This window comes from Tasmannia lanceolata, unplaced genomic scaffold (assembly GCF_043159265.1).
Source record: "Tasmannia lanceolata isolate RefF3 unplaced genomic scaffold, GAP_Taslan_0.1 ptg000019l, whole genome shotgun sequence".
In the NCBI taxonomy this organism is placed as follows: domain Eukaryota; kingdom Viridiplantae; phylum Streptophyta; class Magnoliopsida; order Canellales; family Winteraceae; genus Tasmannia; species Tasmannia lanceolata.
In genome coordinates, this window is record NW_027518696.1 from 8,149,822 (window position 1) to 8,165,004 (window position 15,183).

Here is a 15,183-nt window from a genome sequence, read left to right on the forward strand (position 1 = left end):
ATGGATGATAGAGACTGTATAGATTTTGGTTTATCAATTGATGATATTGACGCTAATAGACTGATTATGGTTGGCGATATGTTAGGAAATGATGAAAGTGAGGTGGGATATATATATCTGTTGATGAGGAGGTAGACCCAAATGAGGAGGGAGACCCAAATGAGGAGGGCGGTGTAGAATTTGTTGATATTGATGATGGTGGTGAGAGGAATCTGGGTAAGAAACCCTTTTTGGATCAGATATTTGATAGTGAAAATGATGCATACGACTTTTATAATATATATGGGTTGGCCACCGGTTTTGGAGTACGGAAATCATCAACTTATAAGTCGAAGATAACACAGAGAGTGATATTTAAGAGATTTGTTTGTGATAGAGCAGGGTTCAAAAGCAGTAAAGCTAAAAATGTGGTGGTTGATAGAGTTGTGAAGCCACGTCGGACTGTCAGGGAGGGTTGTAAAGCAAAAATGGATATCTCATTAATTGATGGGAAGTGGAAAGTTAAAGCTTTTGAAGATGTACATTGTCATGAGCTTACTTCTCCAATGAAACGACAAATGCATCCTTCGCATAACAAATTTATCAAGACTGAGGTAGTTAAGAATTTGATGGACGACCTGAGTACAGCCTCAATCCATCCTGCTAATATTGTGAAGGCCATTAATGTTTCATATAAAGGATCAGGTAGTTCTATAACGACAAATCAGGTGATTTGCCATTTGAGAAAACAGAGGGTGAATAATATGGGGCATGAAGGCGTTTTGGTAGCACAGAAATTCCAAGCGAAACAATCAGAGGACCCAAACTTTTTTTTCAAAATGGAGTTGGATATTAATGGTAACTTGCGATCAATGTTTTGGGCCGATTCATGAGCTAGAGATGCATATCTAACCTTTAGTGATGTCATTGTGTTTGATGTAACGTATAGGACGAACAGGTTTAGAATGCCTTTTGCACCATTTACTGGAGTAAATCACCACAGGCAGAGCACCTTATTTGGATGTGCGCTAATAGCAGACGAAACAGAAGAGACATTTACATGGCTATTTGAGCAGTGGTTGGACTGCATGTTCGGGAGAGCTCCTGGTTGTATCATCACAGATATGGATGGGGCGATGCGAAATGCTATCAGAACCGTCTTTCCAAATACGCGTCACAGATTTTGCTCTTGGCACATCAGTAAGCATTTACTTGAGCATGTTCCATTAATGCAAGATCCCACTAGTGAATTTCCCAAGGATTGCAAGAAATGATTTTACACGAGACAAAAGGAAGACTGTGGGTAGCATGGGAAAATTTGATTCAGAAATATCATATTGAGGAAAATGGTTGGTTAGCAAAAATGTGGGATGTACAGACCCACTGGGTGCCAGCATATTTCAGGGACACATTCACAGAAGAAGGCACAAGCGTAAAACAGGCGGCCTCTATTGCCATTCTCATCCGTCTGCGTTATTTGGATAGAAGCTTTCTTCTCACATTTACAATTTCTTGTAGCAATTTTGATACCACGTCTGCTAGAACTACTATTGCAAGAGGATGCCATTAATTGAGTCTCTCTGAATCTGCATAAAACCAATGGAAATATAATATGAACTACAAATAACATCAGACACAGACACAGAAGAAAAAAAATCACAAAATCCCACAAACCCTAAATCCCACAAAAAAAATCACTAAATCCCACAAATTCCTCATCGCCATTGAAGCTGCTCGTATGGCCGGTATTTTTTGAAGGAAAAATTATTAAAAAAATCAAACCTTCCTTTTTCCTTAAACCAAAGTAGTAATCATAAGAATGACAAGAAAAGGATGAGATGGCATAGTTTCAGCCCATTTCAGATCATTTAAGAAAAATAATAATAACTGTAAAACTAATTAAAATCACCACATTCACATTTTCCTCAAAAGACAAAAAACAAAGAAACAAAACAGAAAATTGGACAAAAAATTCAACAGACCTATACCAAATCATCCAACAATTTTAAAAATATATACCAACCAAAAAAAAAGAAAAAAGAGAGAGATCAGAAATTGGTTATATATGATTACTCAAAATTATCAGTAACCCAAAATTATCAGTACAAGATAACACCTGGTCTCTCTCCTTAGCTATGGGAATGCACCCGGTGTCATTTGATGCGTTTCTCGAGACGCCAAGAGACGCATTAAGTCCTCTTAAACTATCTGTTTTCTCCCAGTCAGATTCGTCTGAGCCCTCCATTCCTACCTATTTATCGTCGCATAGATTGAAGAACAGAAAGAAAGGAACTCAACACTCACATTTATACATCTCCCGCAGCGCACTCTCTTTTCATCCATCATCAAAACCCACCACAGAATCACAGTCAACAACTTCCCAAACCAATTACTTAAATAAGCTCAGAACCCACCACAGACTCCCAGTCAAGAACTTCTCAAACACCCAATTACTTAAATAAACTCAGCTGCATGTGATAGATAAACCACCCCTTCATCTCCATTCAAACAGTATTTCCTCCCATTCATATGCATAAAATCTATAAAATTCACACTGAGCTTGATTTTCTCAGCACACCTCTTCCTTTATTTTCTCTTGTGTTTTTTTTTTTTTGTTTTTAATAGGGTTTCTGTAATTTTGGCTGAGATTTGCCAAATCTATGTAATTAGTTTAGAGGATACAACCCCAAAGCCTAAAAGGGCTTCCGAAGTCAGAATATGGTGAGAACCAGAGTCGTCGAAGCTGAAGGAGTATTTAGAAGAAGGGATTTTGGGATGTGGATGAATAAAATAGGAAGAAGAGAAAATAAGGAAGAAGGGAAAATAAAGGAATAAAAAGGAAGAAGAGAAAATCCCTTCTTCTAAAATCACCGTTTTTGTTGCCCTAGAAAAAAAAAAAAATGGAACAGATAAAAACCTAGAAACAAAAAAAACCTAAATGAAACCCTTAGAAGAGGGAAAAAAAGAAAAAAAATGAAATATAAAACTTACCTGGGGAGGAGAACGACGCCTGCTTCGTTGGAGGAGCCCACACCGTGCAGAGATGATGGATTTCACCGTTGAGAAGGAAGGGGAGGACGGATTTTGGGCGCGTCTAAGGAGATGGCACCGTGCGGGGATAGCATCTGTCGAGAAAGAGAGGGAGAACATCAATGGCACCGTGCGGAGAGAGGCGGCAGATTTCTGCGATCGTCGGAGATGCCCTCTGGTTTTGGGTGAGAATGATCGCACATGAGAGAACGTCGAATGGGTTTTACCCTTTTGTTTCTGGATTTTTGAGAGAATGGCTACGATCGTTTCTAATCAACGGTTATTATGCGACTGCGCATATAGCTTATATGAGCGACCGCTCACCATCACTTTCCCCATATATATATATATGTATATATATGTGTGTGTGTGTGTAGAGAGAGAGAGAGAGAGAGAGAGAGAGAGAGAGAGAGAGAGAGAGAGAGAGAGAACATCAGAATGGAAACCCTCATGAGGGAGGAAGTCGAATATTTTAGACCATCCTTGTCAACGCCGGCCGTGGCTAACCTGTTTGCATCACCATCGACCGATCTTCTTACAAGTCTACGCTCTCGTGGCTCCCTTCCACTCTATCGAAGATCTCATCGAACCGATGGGTGAATCTCCATCGATGGGTATGGCTCCCCCTCAACCGTCTAATAACATTTAGGGGGTGACCCTTTACAATCAATTCGTCCAAAACGTTCCTCTCTATAATCCTCATGCCCTGTAGCACCGCCCTCGTCTCAGCCTCATTGGAATCTGTGATCCTAAGAGGACCTAAGCAAGCCCATATTGTGGCTCCGTGGCCATTTTTTAGAACCCCTCCCCTACTACATCTGGCCCGGGATTGCCCAAACTAGATTTGTCAAAGTTGAATTTCAACTTACCTAGATCAGGCGGTTTACATCCGGGGGATGGGGCCATCACATGCTCTATACTAAAGCATATCTTGAAGCGAGGGAGGTCCTTAAGCCAAGCTATAGTTAGGGCAACCGCCTTAGTGTAAATAAATTGTGAAGATTTTATAAGGCCATCAAACACCCAAGCATTCCTTTCTTTCCACAGGACCCAAATTGTTGCCAACAAGATCACATTCTAGAGAGTCTTTCCTTTAGGTCACCACAGGACATGGAACCAACATTCTAGGAGGTTGCTTAGTCTTTGTGAAAAGACTTTATAAGGCCATCAAACACCCTAGCATTCCTTTCTTTCCACAAGACTCAAATTGTTGCCAACAAGATCACATTCCAAAGAGTCTTCCCTTTAGGTCACCACATGACATGGAACCAACATTCTAGGAGGCCACTTAGTCTTTGTGGAAAGACCCATGATATACCAACCTGCCCAAAATCCGACTCTGTACTTCTCTAACCATTCTACAATGGAGAAACATGTGGTCTACTGATTTGCCAGACACCGCGCAAAGAGCACAAATGATCCACAATCACCTTTCGACGATTGTGCAGACGATCGATTGTTTGGATCCTGTCTCGAAAGGTTGGCCATCCAAACACATAGACACTTGGAGGCCCTGGGATGCCCCACACTCTGTCTAGATGTGAGGGATCAGGGCTAGGTGACCAATTGATGGTAGAATGACTTGACAATGAATATCTCGAAGGAGCACCAAGTCCAAACCCTTTTATCTTTACCAGCCCCTTTTTATAAAACAAGCTCGGACGAGCACCAAGTCCAAACCCTTTTATCTTTACCAGCCCCTTTTTATAAAACAAGCCTCCAGTATCTCCAATAATCTTGCTACCAAATCCAACTCCCTGTAAAAAGAAATATCTTCTGAAGTGTGTTTTCGACAATATTTTCCCTTCGTCCCATTCAAAGCATTCCTTCACTAAAGCTATAGTTAGGGGGATGAAGTCGACATGTGCTCTATACTAAAGCATATCTTTAAGCTAAGGAGGGACTTAACCCAATAGTTAGGGCAACCACCTTAGTGTAAATAAATTGCGAGGACTTTACAAGGCCACGAGGACTTTATAAGGCCATCAAACACCCTACAAGACCCAAATTTTTGTCAACAAGATCACATTCCAGAGATTCTTTCCTTTAGGTCGCCACAGAACGTGGAACCAACATTCTAGGAGATCACTTAATCTTTTTGGAAAGACACATGATAACCTGTTGCAAAGACCCGGCCTCACCAATGGTGGGGAAAATTAATAATTATAATTAAATCTTGGATGTAGATCCCCCGATCGAAGATCAACGCTTTAGATCTTTGATTGGAGCCTTTCAGACTGTTGGATCGATTGCCAGATCTCGCAAACCGCCGATCAAGCTCGAATGGATGACATATCACGTCACTCGAGTATCGACCCCCCTTGATCTTTAAGAGATCAAGAGATTTCGGGAAATCGACGGCTCATAGTGTATTCCCGTCACTTTATTTATAGCTCATTTTTGGGGCCTCAAATCTTGTCCGTTCGGTGTGATTTAGGCTCCGTTAGATGGCATACTCGGTTATCTATCCAACGAATTCAAGATTTCGGGATTTGGACGCGAATTGGTAAAGTTATGGGCTTTTTTTTGTTAAGATGAGGCCTTATGACAGGATTGATCCTATTAGGCCACCAATTTGTCTCAAAGTTGGAATTCCTCTTTTATATCACTTAAATAAAAGATAAGAATTAAAGAGACCTATTAGGCTTGGACACTTACCATTCTCTTTGAAGTAGAATAGGAACAATGTTATTCTCTTTGATTTAAACTAGGAAACATAAATCAATGGGTTTTATAAAACCCAAAACATGGGTTTTCCTCTCCATTCATGCGTGCACCCAAATAGGGCTGCAAACGAGCTGAGCCGGCTCGCGAACATGTTTGGGTTCGGCTTGTTAAAAGCTCGGCTCAGGCTTGTTCGTTTACTAAATGAGCCGAACCCGAGCCCAAAAATTAGGCTCGTCAAATAAATGAGCCGAACCCGAGCTTTGTATAGCTCGGCTCATACAAGCTCGTGAACTTTTTAGGCTCGGTTCATAAACGAGCCGAGTCGAGCTTTAAAGCTCGGATTATGTTTGTTTTTTATTAATAAAATAAAAGAATGTGGGCTATTTATCAAAAATGAAAGTTTGGCCGAGTGGTTAAGGCGCTGGATTTAGGGGGCCTGGGTTCAAATCCCACAGCTGTCTGTTTTTATCATTCTTGAGACGAGCCGAGCTTTGTTGAGTATTTCACGAGCCGAGCCGAGCCGACCACGAGCCTTCATAAAAACTAAGCGAGCCGAGCCCGAACACCCCAAAGCTCGGTTCAGCTCATTTGCAGCCCTAAACCCAAAACGTGAGAGAGAGAGAGAGAGAGAGAGAGAGAGAGAGAGAGAAAAGGAGAAATGATTTGGCTTTTGTCTTCATTTCTTTTAGGCTTTTGTCATCATACAAGTAAGTATGTTAAACTCTTTCAAAAGCATGATAAAACTAGGGTTTCAAATATGAAATTTCATCTAAAATTAGATAATTAAATCTGTAATTTTCGCATTTACTATTTATAGTAATGTTCGGATTACTATTTATAGCAAAATTTCCATATTACTATTTATAGTAAAATTTCGGATTTACTATTTATAGTAAATTTCCGAATTACTATTTATAGTAAGTTTGAATTACTAAAAATAGAAAAAATTTAGGAATTTAAAAAAAAAAGAGAGAAAAAGAGAAAGAAAGGGGAAAAAAGAGAAAAAAAGAAGAGGAAGGTTAGGGTTTTCATCGATTCGGTTTACTGCTTCCGTTTGATTTCGGTTTGATCCACTTAAGCTTTATACAGTGTTTTCTTGAAGTTTTTGTTTTCTTTAAGGATCAATAACCTTATTTTTGAATTTCTTTCCAAAGTTTTATGCACTAAATTCGCATATATTATATTTTCTTTATGTAAACTCCGTTAGGAGTAACCCAAAGTGTTGAGAGATTTGTTTTAATCAATCTAGCCTATGCGTGTGATTTTTTTGTATGTATTTATCGCTCTTTTTATAAAAAATCAGCATAGTATAGATTTTACTGTGTACTTGTCGTATATAGTACGTATGTTGTTTTTCTTGAAAAGTGTGATATGCAGGTACATTAAATAAATTTTAAGGGCTAGTATTCATACGAGATCAGCATAAAAATAGTGCGATTATGGGCTGTTTTGTGTAGATTCTCTACTCAAGTATTTTATAAGTTATATGGTATTGTTCTATATATATATATATATATATATATATATATATATATATATATATATAATGTGTGTGTGTGTGTGTGTGTGTGTGTGTGTGTGTGTGTGTGTGTGTGTGTGTGTGTGTGTGTGTGTGTGTGTGTGTTTTACTAAGCCCTAAAGTGCTGATTTTCAATCAGCAAGGACAAAGGGTTTTAAAAACTGTTTTTTTAGATATATAGTAATATGTATATATGTTTTTCCATGTAGTTTAATATATGTGTATAATGTATTTAAGTTATAGGGGGGGCGATTTTAGTAAAAACAACACCTAAAGGAGCCGGATTTTAGATTAGCAATGGTTTTTATAAAAAAATCAGATTTACAGTATAGAAAGATGGATATTATATCAATTGTTATACAAAAAAATAATCGACCTTTTTTTGTGAAGTTTTATTCTCTTACATGCATCTTTTGAAAAATCAGCTCGTAGATATTAGGTTCTAAGTCTTTGATGGTTTTATAATGAAAACTATAATGAATATGATATAGCTCGAAAAGTGACTGCTAGGGTGAAAGACTTACTTAGGTTATACATAGGAGTAACATAGTACACTAACCATGCAGGAGAAAGTAAAAGAAAAACCCCTCATGACAGAGAGGGAAAGAGGTACGTATAAAAAGCATGAATTCACATATAGAATACTATGGGAGGGAGGCTCATGGGAGACCCCCTTGGAGTCAACCTTGGGCGAGATGCCAAAAGCAACCCCGAGGAGAGCGTACGACATTGGGTTGACAATGCATTCAGGTGGACCTGGTAGACAGGATGACCAATGAAATCCTACCTAGGGTACACCCAAATATGGGTGGGGGCCTAGATGGTCAAGATCAACGGCAGCATATAAATGCCATGAAATGAGAAATAACGGAAAAAGAAAATGAATGAAAGGGGGGTTTGAAATGCCGTATGGTCTTGGGGTAGTCTAATGCATTTTTATTTTGCATGCTTGTATACTTGCATTTTTAAGTTTGATCCCTATTTCTATTTCTAGTTCTGTTTTTATCTTTATTTTAATGAATGGTTGTTTTGCTTATGCTAACCCTCTAAGTCATAAGAAATAATTTCATAATGTAATCTCATTTAGTGGCTCTTACTTTGCGAGCCATTAGGGGATCTTGTTCAGCTTGTTAGTGACTCTGTCACCACCCACAGGTCCTCTAGTTGTTGGCGATGGAGCTTCTGTCGCGCAGCACACTATAAATGTCATGGGATTGGGAGCTATTTAGAGTGTCGAGCTATATTCAGTTATGGTGTTTTAGTTTGAGTTGCAATTCAGCTTTATTTTAAATTCAATGATATTTTTAGTATTGGGTTTTAATATTGTAATAAACCATTAATTTCATAATGGTATAAGATTTGTTCATTTTATTTGGTGAATTTTTCTCATGGAATAAAATTGGTTAGTTCGATGTTTCCCTTTTGGGGTAACGATTTGGGTTTTGAGATTTTAAAAAAAATTCCACAAAAATCTAGGTTGTTACAACTGCCCAAAATCCTACTCTGTACTTCTCTAACCAACCTGCAATGGAGAAACACATGGTCTACCGATTCCCCGACGCTGCGCAAAGAGCACAAATGATCCACTATCAACATTCGACGATTGCGTAGATGGTCGACTGTTTGGATCTTGTCTTGAAAGACTGGCCATCCAAACACAGACATGGAACCACAGGACATGGAATCAACATTATAAGAGATCACTTAGTCTTTGTGGAAAGACCATGATATACCAAACCAACCCAAAATCCTACTCCATACTTCTCTAACGTGGTCTACTGATTCAACGTTAAGTCATTCTACCATCAGTTGGTCCCTAGCCCAATCCAAACAAAAACTTCTTTGTATGTCATGTCCAAACCCTTTTATTTTTACCAATCCCTTTTTATAAAACAAGCCTCAAGTATCTTCAATAGTCTCGCTACCCAATCCAATGCTGCACAATCTCTTTACTTATCCCCGGTATATCACCATAGGACGAAGCAAAGACTTATTTGTACGATCATGTCATCAAAATACATCTCTACTTCACTGTCAATCATGTCATGCAGTAAAATGGTGGCAGCTTTGGTAGGTCAGTGTTTAAAAACTCCTTGACTCGACAAGGAGCTCCCCCGAGTCGACTCCTTTTTGCCTTGGCCGCGTTCCGTGTTGCACCACATCTGCATTCCGCGCTTTGCCTTACAGAGTCAATAAACTCCTTCAACTCTCCCGAGTTATGACTGCGTCAACCTCGTCAACCGTGTTCTTGGCCGAGTCAACAAGGATATTTCTTGGCCGCGTTCCGCGTCACATCCGCATTTTTAAACACTGTGGTAGGTTGCCTCTGCATTTTTTTCCTGAAAGGCATGACTCAATATGTTCCATTGTGTGGTAAACATGATTTTCATCACGTCTTCTAATGGCATCTTTATCTGATTTCTTCTAGGGAAGCCATCCATTAAGGATAAAGGGGCGTGCTGTAAAATGGTGGCGGCTTTGGTAGGTTGCCCCTGCATTTTTGGGCCCGAAAGACCATGGCTCGATAACAATACGTTATCTGATTGTATCCGGAAAAGCCATCCATAAAGGATAATAGGGGGTGCTCTGGGATGTTACCAGAATATCTATGTGTAGTAAAGGGAAGTCTCTTTAGGACTCACTTTATTCAAATCCCTTAAATCTATGCACATTCGCCCTTTCCATCATTTTTTGGCACCGAAACTATATTTGCTAGCCACTCTAGGTATGCTAAGACCTGTAGAAAGCCAACATCTAGCTGCTTAGTCACATCCTCTTTAATTTTTAGGATTCATTAAGGCTTCATTCTTTTGAGTTGTTGATTTTTGGGGTTTGCCCCTGGTATCAAGGGAAGCCTATGCTACGCAATCTCTTAACTTATCGCCGACATATCATTGTAGGACCAAACAAATACTTCTTTGTATGATCATGTCATCAACAGACACCTCCAACTCGTTGTGAATCATGTCATCTAATAAAATGGTGGCGGCTCTCGTAGGTTGCCTTGGCATTTTTGAGCCCGAACGGCATAACTCAATAACAATACGTTCCATTGTGTGGTAAACATAGTTTTGATCATGTATTCCGGTGCCATCTTTATCTGATTGTATCCTAAGAAGCCATCCATAAAGGACAATAGGACGAGAAGTAAAATGGTGGCGGATCTGGTAGGTTGCCCCTGCATTTTGAGCCCGAAAGGCATGACTCGATAAGAATACGTCCCATTGTGTGGTAAACATGATTTTGATCATGTCTTTTGATGCCATCTTTATTTAATTGTATCCAGAGAAGCCATCTCCATAAAGAAGAATAGGGTGTGCAATAAAATGGTGGGGGATATGGGAGGTTGCTCCTATATTTTTTTACCCAAAAGGCATGACTCGATAACAATATGATCCATTGTGTGGTAAACACGGTTTTGATCATGTCTTCCTGTGCCATCTTTATGTAATTGTATCCGGAGAAGCCATCCATGAGGAACAATAGGGTGTGCCCTATGATATTGTCCACCATAATATCTATGTATGGTAAAGGGAAGTCGTCTTTGTGACTCATCTTATCCAAATCTCCTGAAATCTACGCACATTCACACATTTCCATCCTTTTTTGGCACTGGAACTATATTTGCAAACCACTCTGGGTATTCCACGGCCAGTATAAACCCATCATCTAGCAGCTTAGTCACCTCCTCTTTAATTTTTAGAACCTATTTTGGCTTCATCCTTCTGAGTTTTTGCTTTTTGGGTTTTGCCCCCGGTATCAAGGGAAGCCTAAGCAGCACAATCTCTTCACTTAGCCCTGGCATATCGTTGTCGGATCAAGCGAAGACTTCTTTCTACGATAATTTCATCAACATACACCACCACTTCATTGTGAATCATGTCGTGCAGTAAAATGGTGGGAGGCTGGGCTTGGCTGGGCTGCTCCTTATTTGAATTTCCTTGGTCTTGGCTTGGCTTTGATGATGATGTCATCAACATACACCTCAACTTCGTTGTGAATCATGTCATGTCGTAAAATGGTGGTGGTTCGAATACTTTGCCCCTGCATTTTTTAGCCCGAAAGGCATGACTCGATAACAATTACATCCCATTGTGTGGTAAACGTGGTTTTGATCATGTCTTCCGATTCCATCTTTATCTGATTGTATCTGGAGAAGCCATCCATGAAGGATAATAGGGCTGCTCTGCAATGTTGTCCACCAGAATATCTTTGTGCGGGAAAGGGAAGTGTCTGTAGGACTCATCTTATTCAAATCCCTGAAATCTATGCACATTCGCACGTTTCCATCCTTTTGTCACACAAGAACTATATTTCCTAACCACTTTGGGTGTTCAATGACTGGTAGAAAGCTAGCATCTAAGTGCTTAGTTACCTCCTCTTTAATTTTTAGGATCCGTTCTGGCATCATCATTCTAAATTATTGCTTTTTGTGTTTTGCCCCTGGTATCAAGGGTAGCCTATGCTACATAATCTCTTCACTTAGCCCCAACATATCATCGTAAGACCAAGCTAAGACTTCTTTATACGATCATGTCATCCACATACACCTCCACTTCATTGTGAATCATGTCATGCAGTAAAATGGTGGTGACTTGGTAGGTTGCCCTTGCATTTTTGAGCCCGAAAGGCATGACTCGATAACAGTAAGTCCCATTGTGTGGTAAACGCAATTTCGATCATGTCTTCCGGTGCCATCTTTATCTGAATTTCCTTAGTCTTGGCTTGGCTTGGCTTTGACGATTATGTCATCATCATACACCTCCACTTCGTTGTGAATCATGTCATGCAGTAAAATGGTGGTGGTTCTCATAGGTTGCCCTGCATTTTTGAGCCAAGAAGGCATGGCTTGATACTAATACATCCCATTGTGTGGTATATTCGATTTTTATCATGTCTTCCGGTGCCATCTTTATCTGATTATATTTGGAGTAGCCATCCATAAAGGATCATAGGGCGTGCTGTAAAATGGTGGCCGTTCTAGTAGGTTGCCCCTCCATTTTTTGAGCCCGAAAGGCGTGACTTGATAACAATATGTCCCATTGTGTGGTAAATGCAATTTTGATCATGTCTTCTGGTGCCATCTTTATCTGGTTGTATCCGGAGAAGCCATCCAGGAAGGATAATAGGGTGTGCCGTGCGATGTTGTCCACCGGAATATCTATGAGCGGCAAAGGGAAATCGTATCTAGGATTCACCTTATCAAAATCCTAGAAATATACGCACACTTGCACCTTTCCATCCTCTTTCCGGCACCTGAACTGTATTTGCTAACCACTCTGGGTATTCCACTTCCCGTGTAAACAGAACCAAAGTCAAACGTCTCCTCCGAAGCCATCTTGGATAGAGCATCTGCCCAAGTATTCATTCCCCTTGGGATTTGCACAATCTCTACATTTTTCAGTCCCGCCAACTTCTCACGTACCTTCTCCAAATACTTTAGCATTCTCTCTTCCTTTGCCGCATAGAATCCATTAACTTGCCCCACCACTAACTGTGAGTCACTGTGGACTTTCAACCTGTCTGCCCCCAACTCAGTGGCCAGAGTCAAGCCAGCTAGTAATGCCTCATACTCAGCCTCGTTATTTGAAGCTTTAAAGTCAAGCCGTACAGTCCAATAGGGCACATACATCAAAATAGAATCACAATCTCGAGACTTCCATCACAAAAGACTTTGCTCTAAGCAACTAGTGAATCAATACCATTCCATAAATAATAGAGGATATCATCTTTATTCCTTTGTAATTGCAAAACACCCCACCAAAACTAGCAAGATACGATTACATATGCTACTCGCATAAAAACTAAGTTCAATCAGACCAGCCAATAAATTCCCATAGAATTATGTTCAGTTGGTTGCATGGAGAGAGGGCACCATTCCATCTTTCAAGGGAGACAACAAAAGCACCAAAGTCAAGATCATAAGAAACATGTGAGTTCCCCTCAATCTATGACATTATAACAAGAAGATCATAATAAATATAAGGTTTCCCCTAAAGCTAGAACATCATTATGAAGAAAGAACATAACCCAGGGTGATGATCTAGATGTCTCACTGCTGCAGGGAAATCTGGATTACCATATAAGGAAACTCTAAAGTGTGAAAAGAAAAGAACATCACCAAGCTGACTGAGAGTAGAATGCAATCAATGAGACAATTTTGTCCACCAATGGGCAGTGGACAATAGTCAGGGTGGGGAAACATCATCTCAATAGTTGGTTGGCAATAAGGATATGTTTATTGGAGCTTACCAAGCAAAAGCCAATTGCCTATGAGGGAAATTACAAGTTGGTGATGGTTGGATGGACAAGCCTTGAGAGGTATTAATGTAGAAAGAAAGAACAGAGAAAATTCTATCGGCTCCAAGCACGCTTTGTTTCATAATGATAGATTTTTGTGCGAACACAAACAGTGCACCGCAAAGAGCTTTAAAAGTGACACAATTTGTGTTTACAACTTTGCAAATGCATGGTCATTTATGTCTGTCACATAAACATGAGTAATGCAGCCAAGGAGTAGTTGGTTAGACGCTGTTATACCTAACAGAAGTGTATAAAAACCACATAATTAATTTGATATAAATCATATAAACAATTTTTTGCTAATTTGACACTGAACAATGGCCATCAACAAAAAAATTAAAATCCAATGGGCAGTAAATGATAAGAATATAACTTAAAACACATAAACTTTGGGAAAAACAATCATGAACAGGTATAGATTCAACAAGAAATATGCCATGAGAGGGTCTTGCAGAGATCCAAACTGAAAATGCCTGGCAACATCTAGCACGAAATTGAAGTTTGAGCAACGATGCAAAACTAAAATTCTAAGAACTATGGGAAACTTTTAAAGATAAAAAACTGGTTAAAAAGGTAGGAGTATTACGCTGCAGTACATGTGAAGACTAGTAAGCAGAGAGAGGCAAATACGATGTGAATGGAAGGAGCCTTTCTTTTTGAAGCTTATCCCACATCTAGCAAAAACAAATTTGAAAGAAATGAACCATAGGTAAACAAGAAGGAATCCAGAGAAGCACTTGTAAATCCAACAGATTGGAGAGGCCAATAAAGATACAAACACAAATGAAATCGTCAGTTCTTAAGGCCCTGTCTGGATTGCAGGATTTTTTTTAAAAAAGTTTGGAAAGGAAAAATATTTCCAAAATTACCTCTACTGTATTTACACATGAAAAAGAAGAAGTTGAAGCAATCCTATTCAATTTTTTCCCTCTAAATTAACCATAACCATATTATTTACCTCTAAATTGTGAAAAGAAAAAAATTTCCTAAGAAATATTTTCCATCAGAAATGTTTTTCTTGCAATCCAAACGGGGCCTAAATTCAACCCAGAAAAAAAAGAAGATACACAATCAGATACATAAAACTGATAGGGAGTAGCTAGATAATCTATCAAAGAAAATCATTCAAACCCCATAAGCACCACCTCTTACATGGAAAATCCATAAAACTGTAGTGACCAATTTACAATCTCCAGTTCTTCAAGTCAATAGGACCCAGAAATATCATACAAAATCAAATAAGATAGTTCTTTTAGAAAACCAAGATCAACAAAACCCAAAATTCGTTTTCATGATGATCTAATCCTTACGAACCCAGTGATTGAGAATCGATTCCAAATTACAATCCAACAGGCCCAAATCTCGTTGAAAATCCCAACGGATTGAGAATCGAATCCAAATTCCAATCCACCAGTCCCAAATCTCCAACGGCCAAAACAATGATCGATATATCAGAGAATATGGAATGTAGAAACTGAAATTAAAAGGTTGTGGATCACAAAAAAAAAAAAAAATGAAGAAAGTCGAGAAGGTTACCTAAACTGAAGAGGGGGTTCCTCTCCAAGAAACCCTAGCTAGGTAGGAGATGAAAAAGACAAGGAGCCCTTTAATTTCTCTCAATTCTTTGTTATATAAATGAGTCTTGATTCTCGAACCTTACTATCACTTGTTAAAGCGCTGAGAAA

General features: G+C 39.3%; 1 protein-coding gene across 1 annotated transcript; it reads left to right on the forward strand.

Annotated features, from left to right (window-relative positions):
* Nucleotides 1-872, forward strand: LOC143853256 (protein FAR1-RELATED SEQUENCE 5-like). Its single transcript, XM_077362984.1, has 2 exons — nucleotides 1-69; nucleotides 132-872. The coding sequence occupies exons 1-2, from the start codon at nucleotides 1-3 to the stop codon at nucleotides 870-872; spliced, it is 810 nt and encodes a 269-aa protein (XP_077219099.1).
* Nucleotides 873-15,183: the final 14,311 nt, after the last annotated feature.

Bases quoted from the DNA above. Each gene is read 5' to 3' on its own strand.
- LOC143853256 (XM_077362984.1), top strand. From the start codon at position 1: ATGGATGATAGAGACTGTATAGATTTTGGTTTATCAATTGATGATATT. The intron at 70-131 runs GTTGGCGATATG...GTTGATGAGGAG, and splicing joins ACGCTAATAGACTGATTATG to GTAGACCCAAATGAGGAGGG.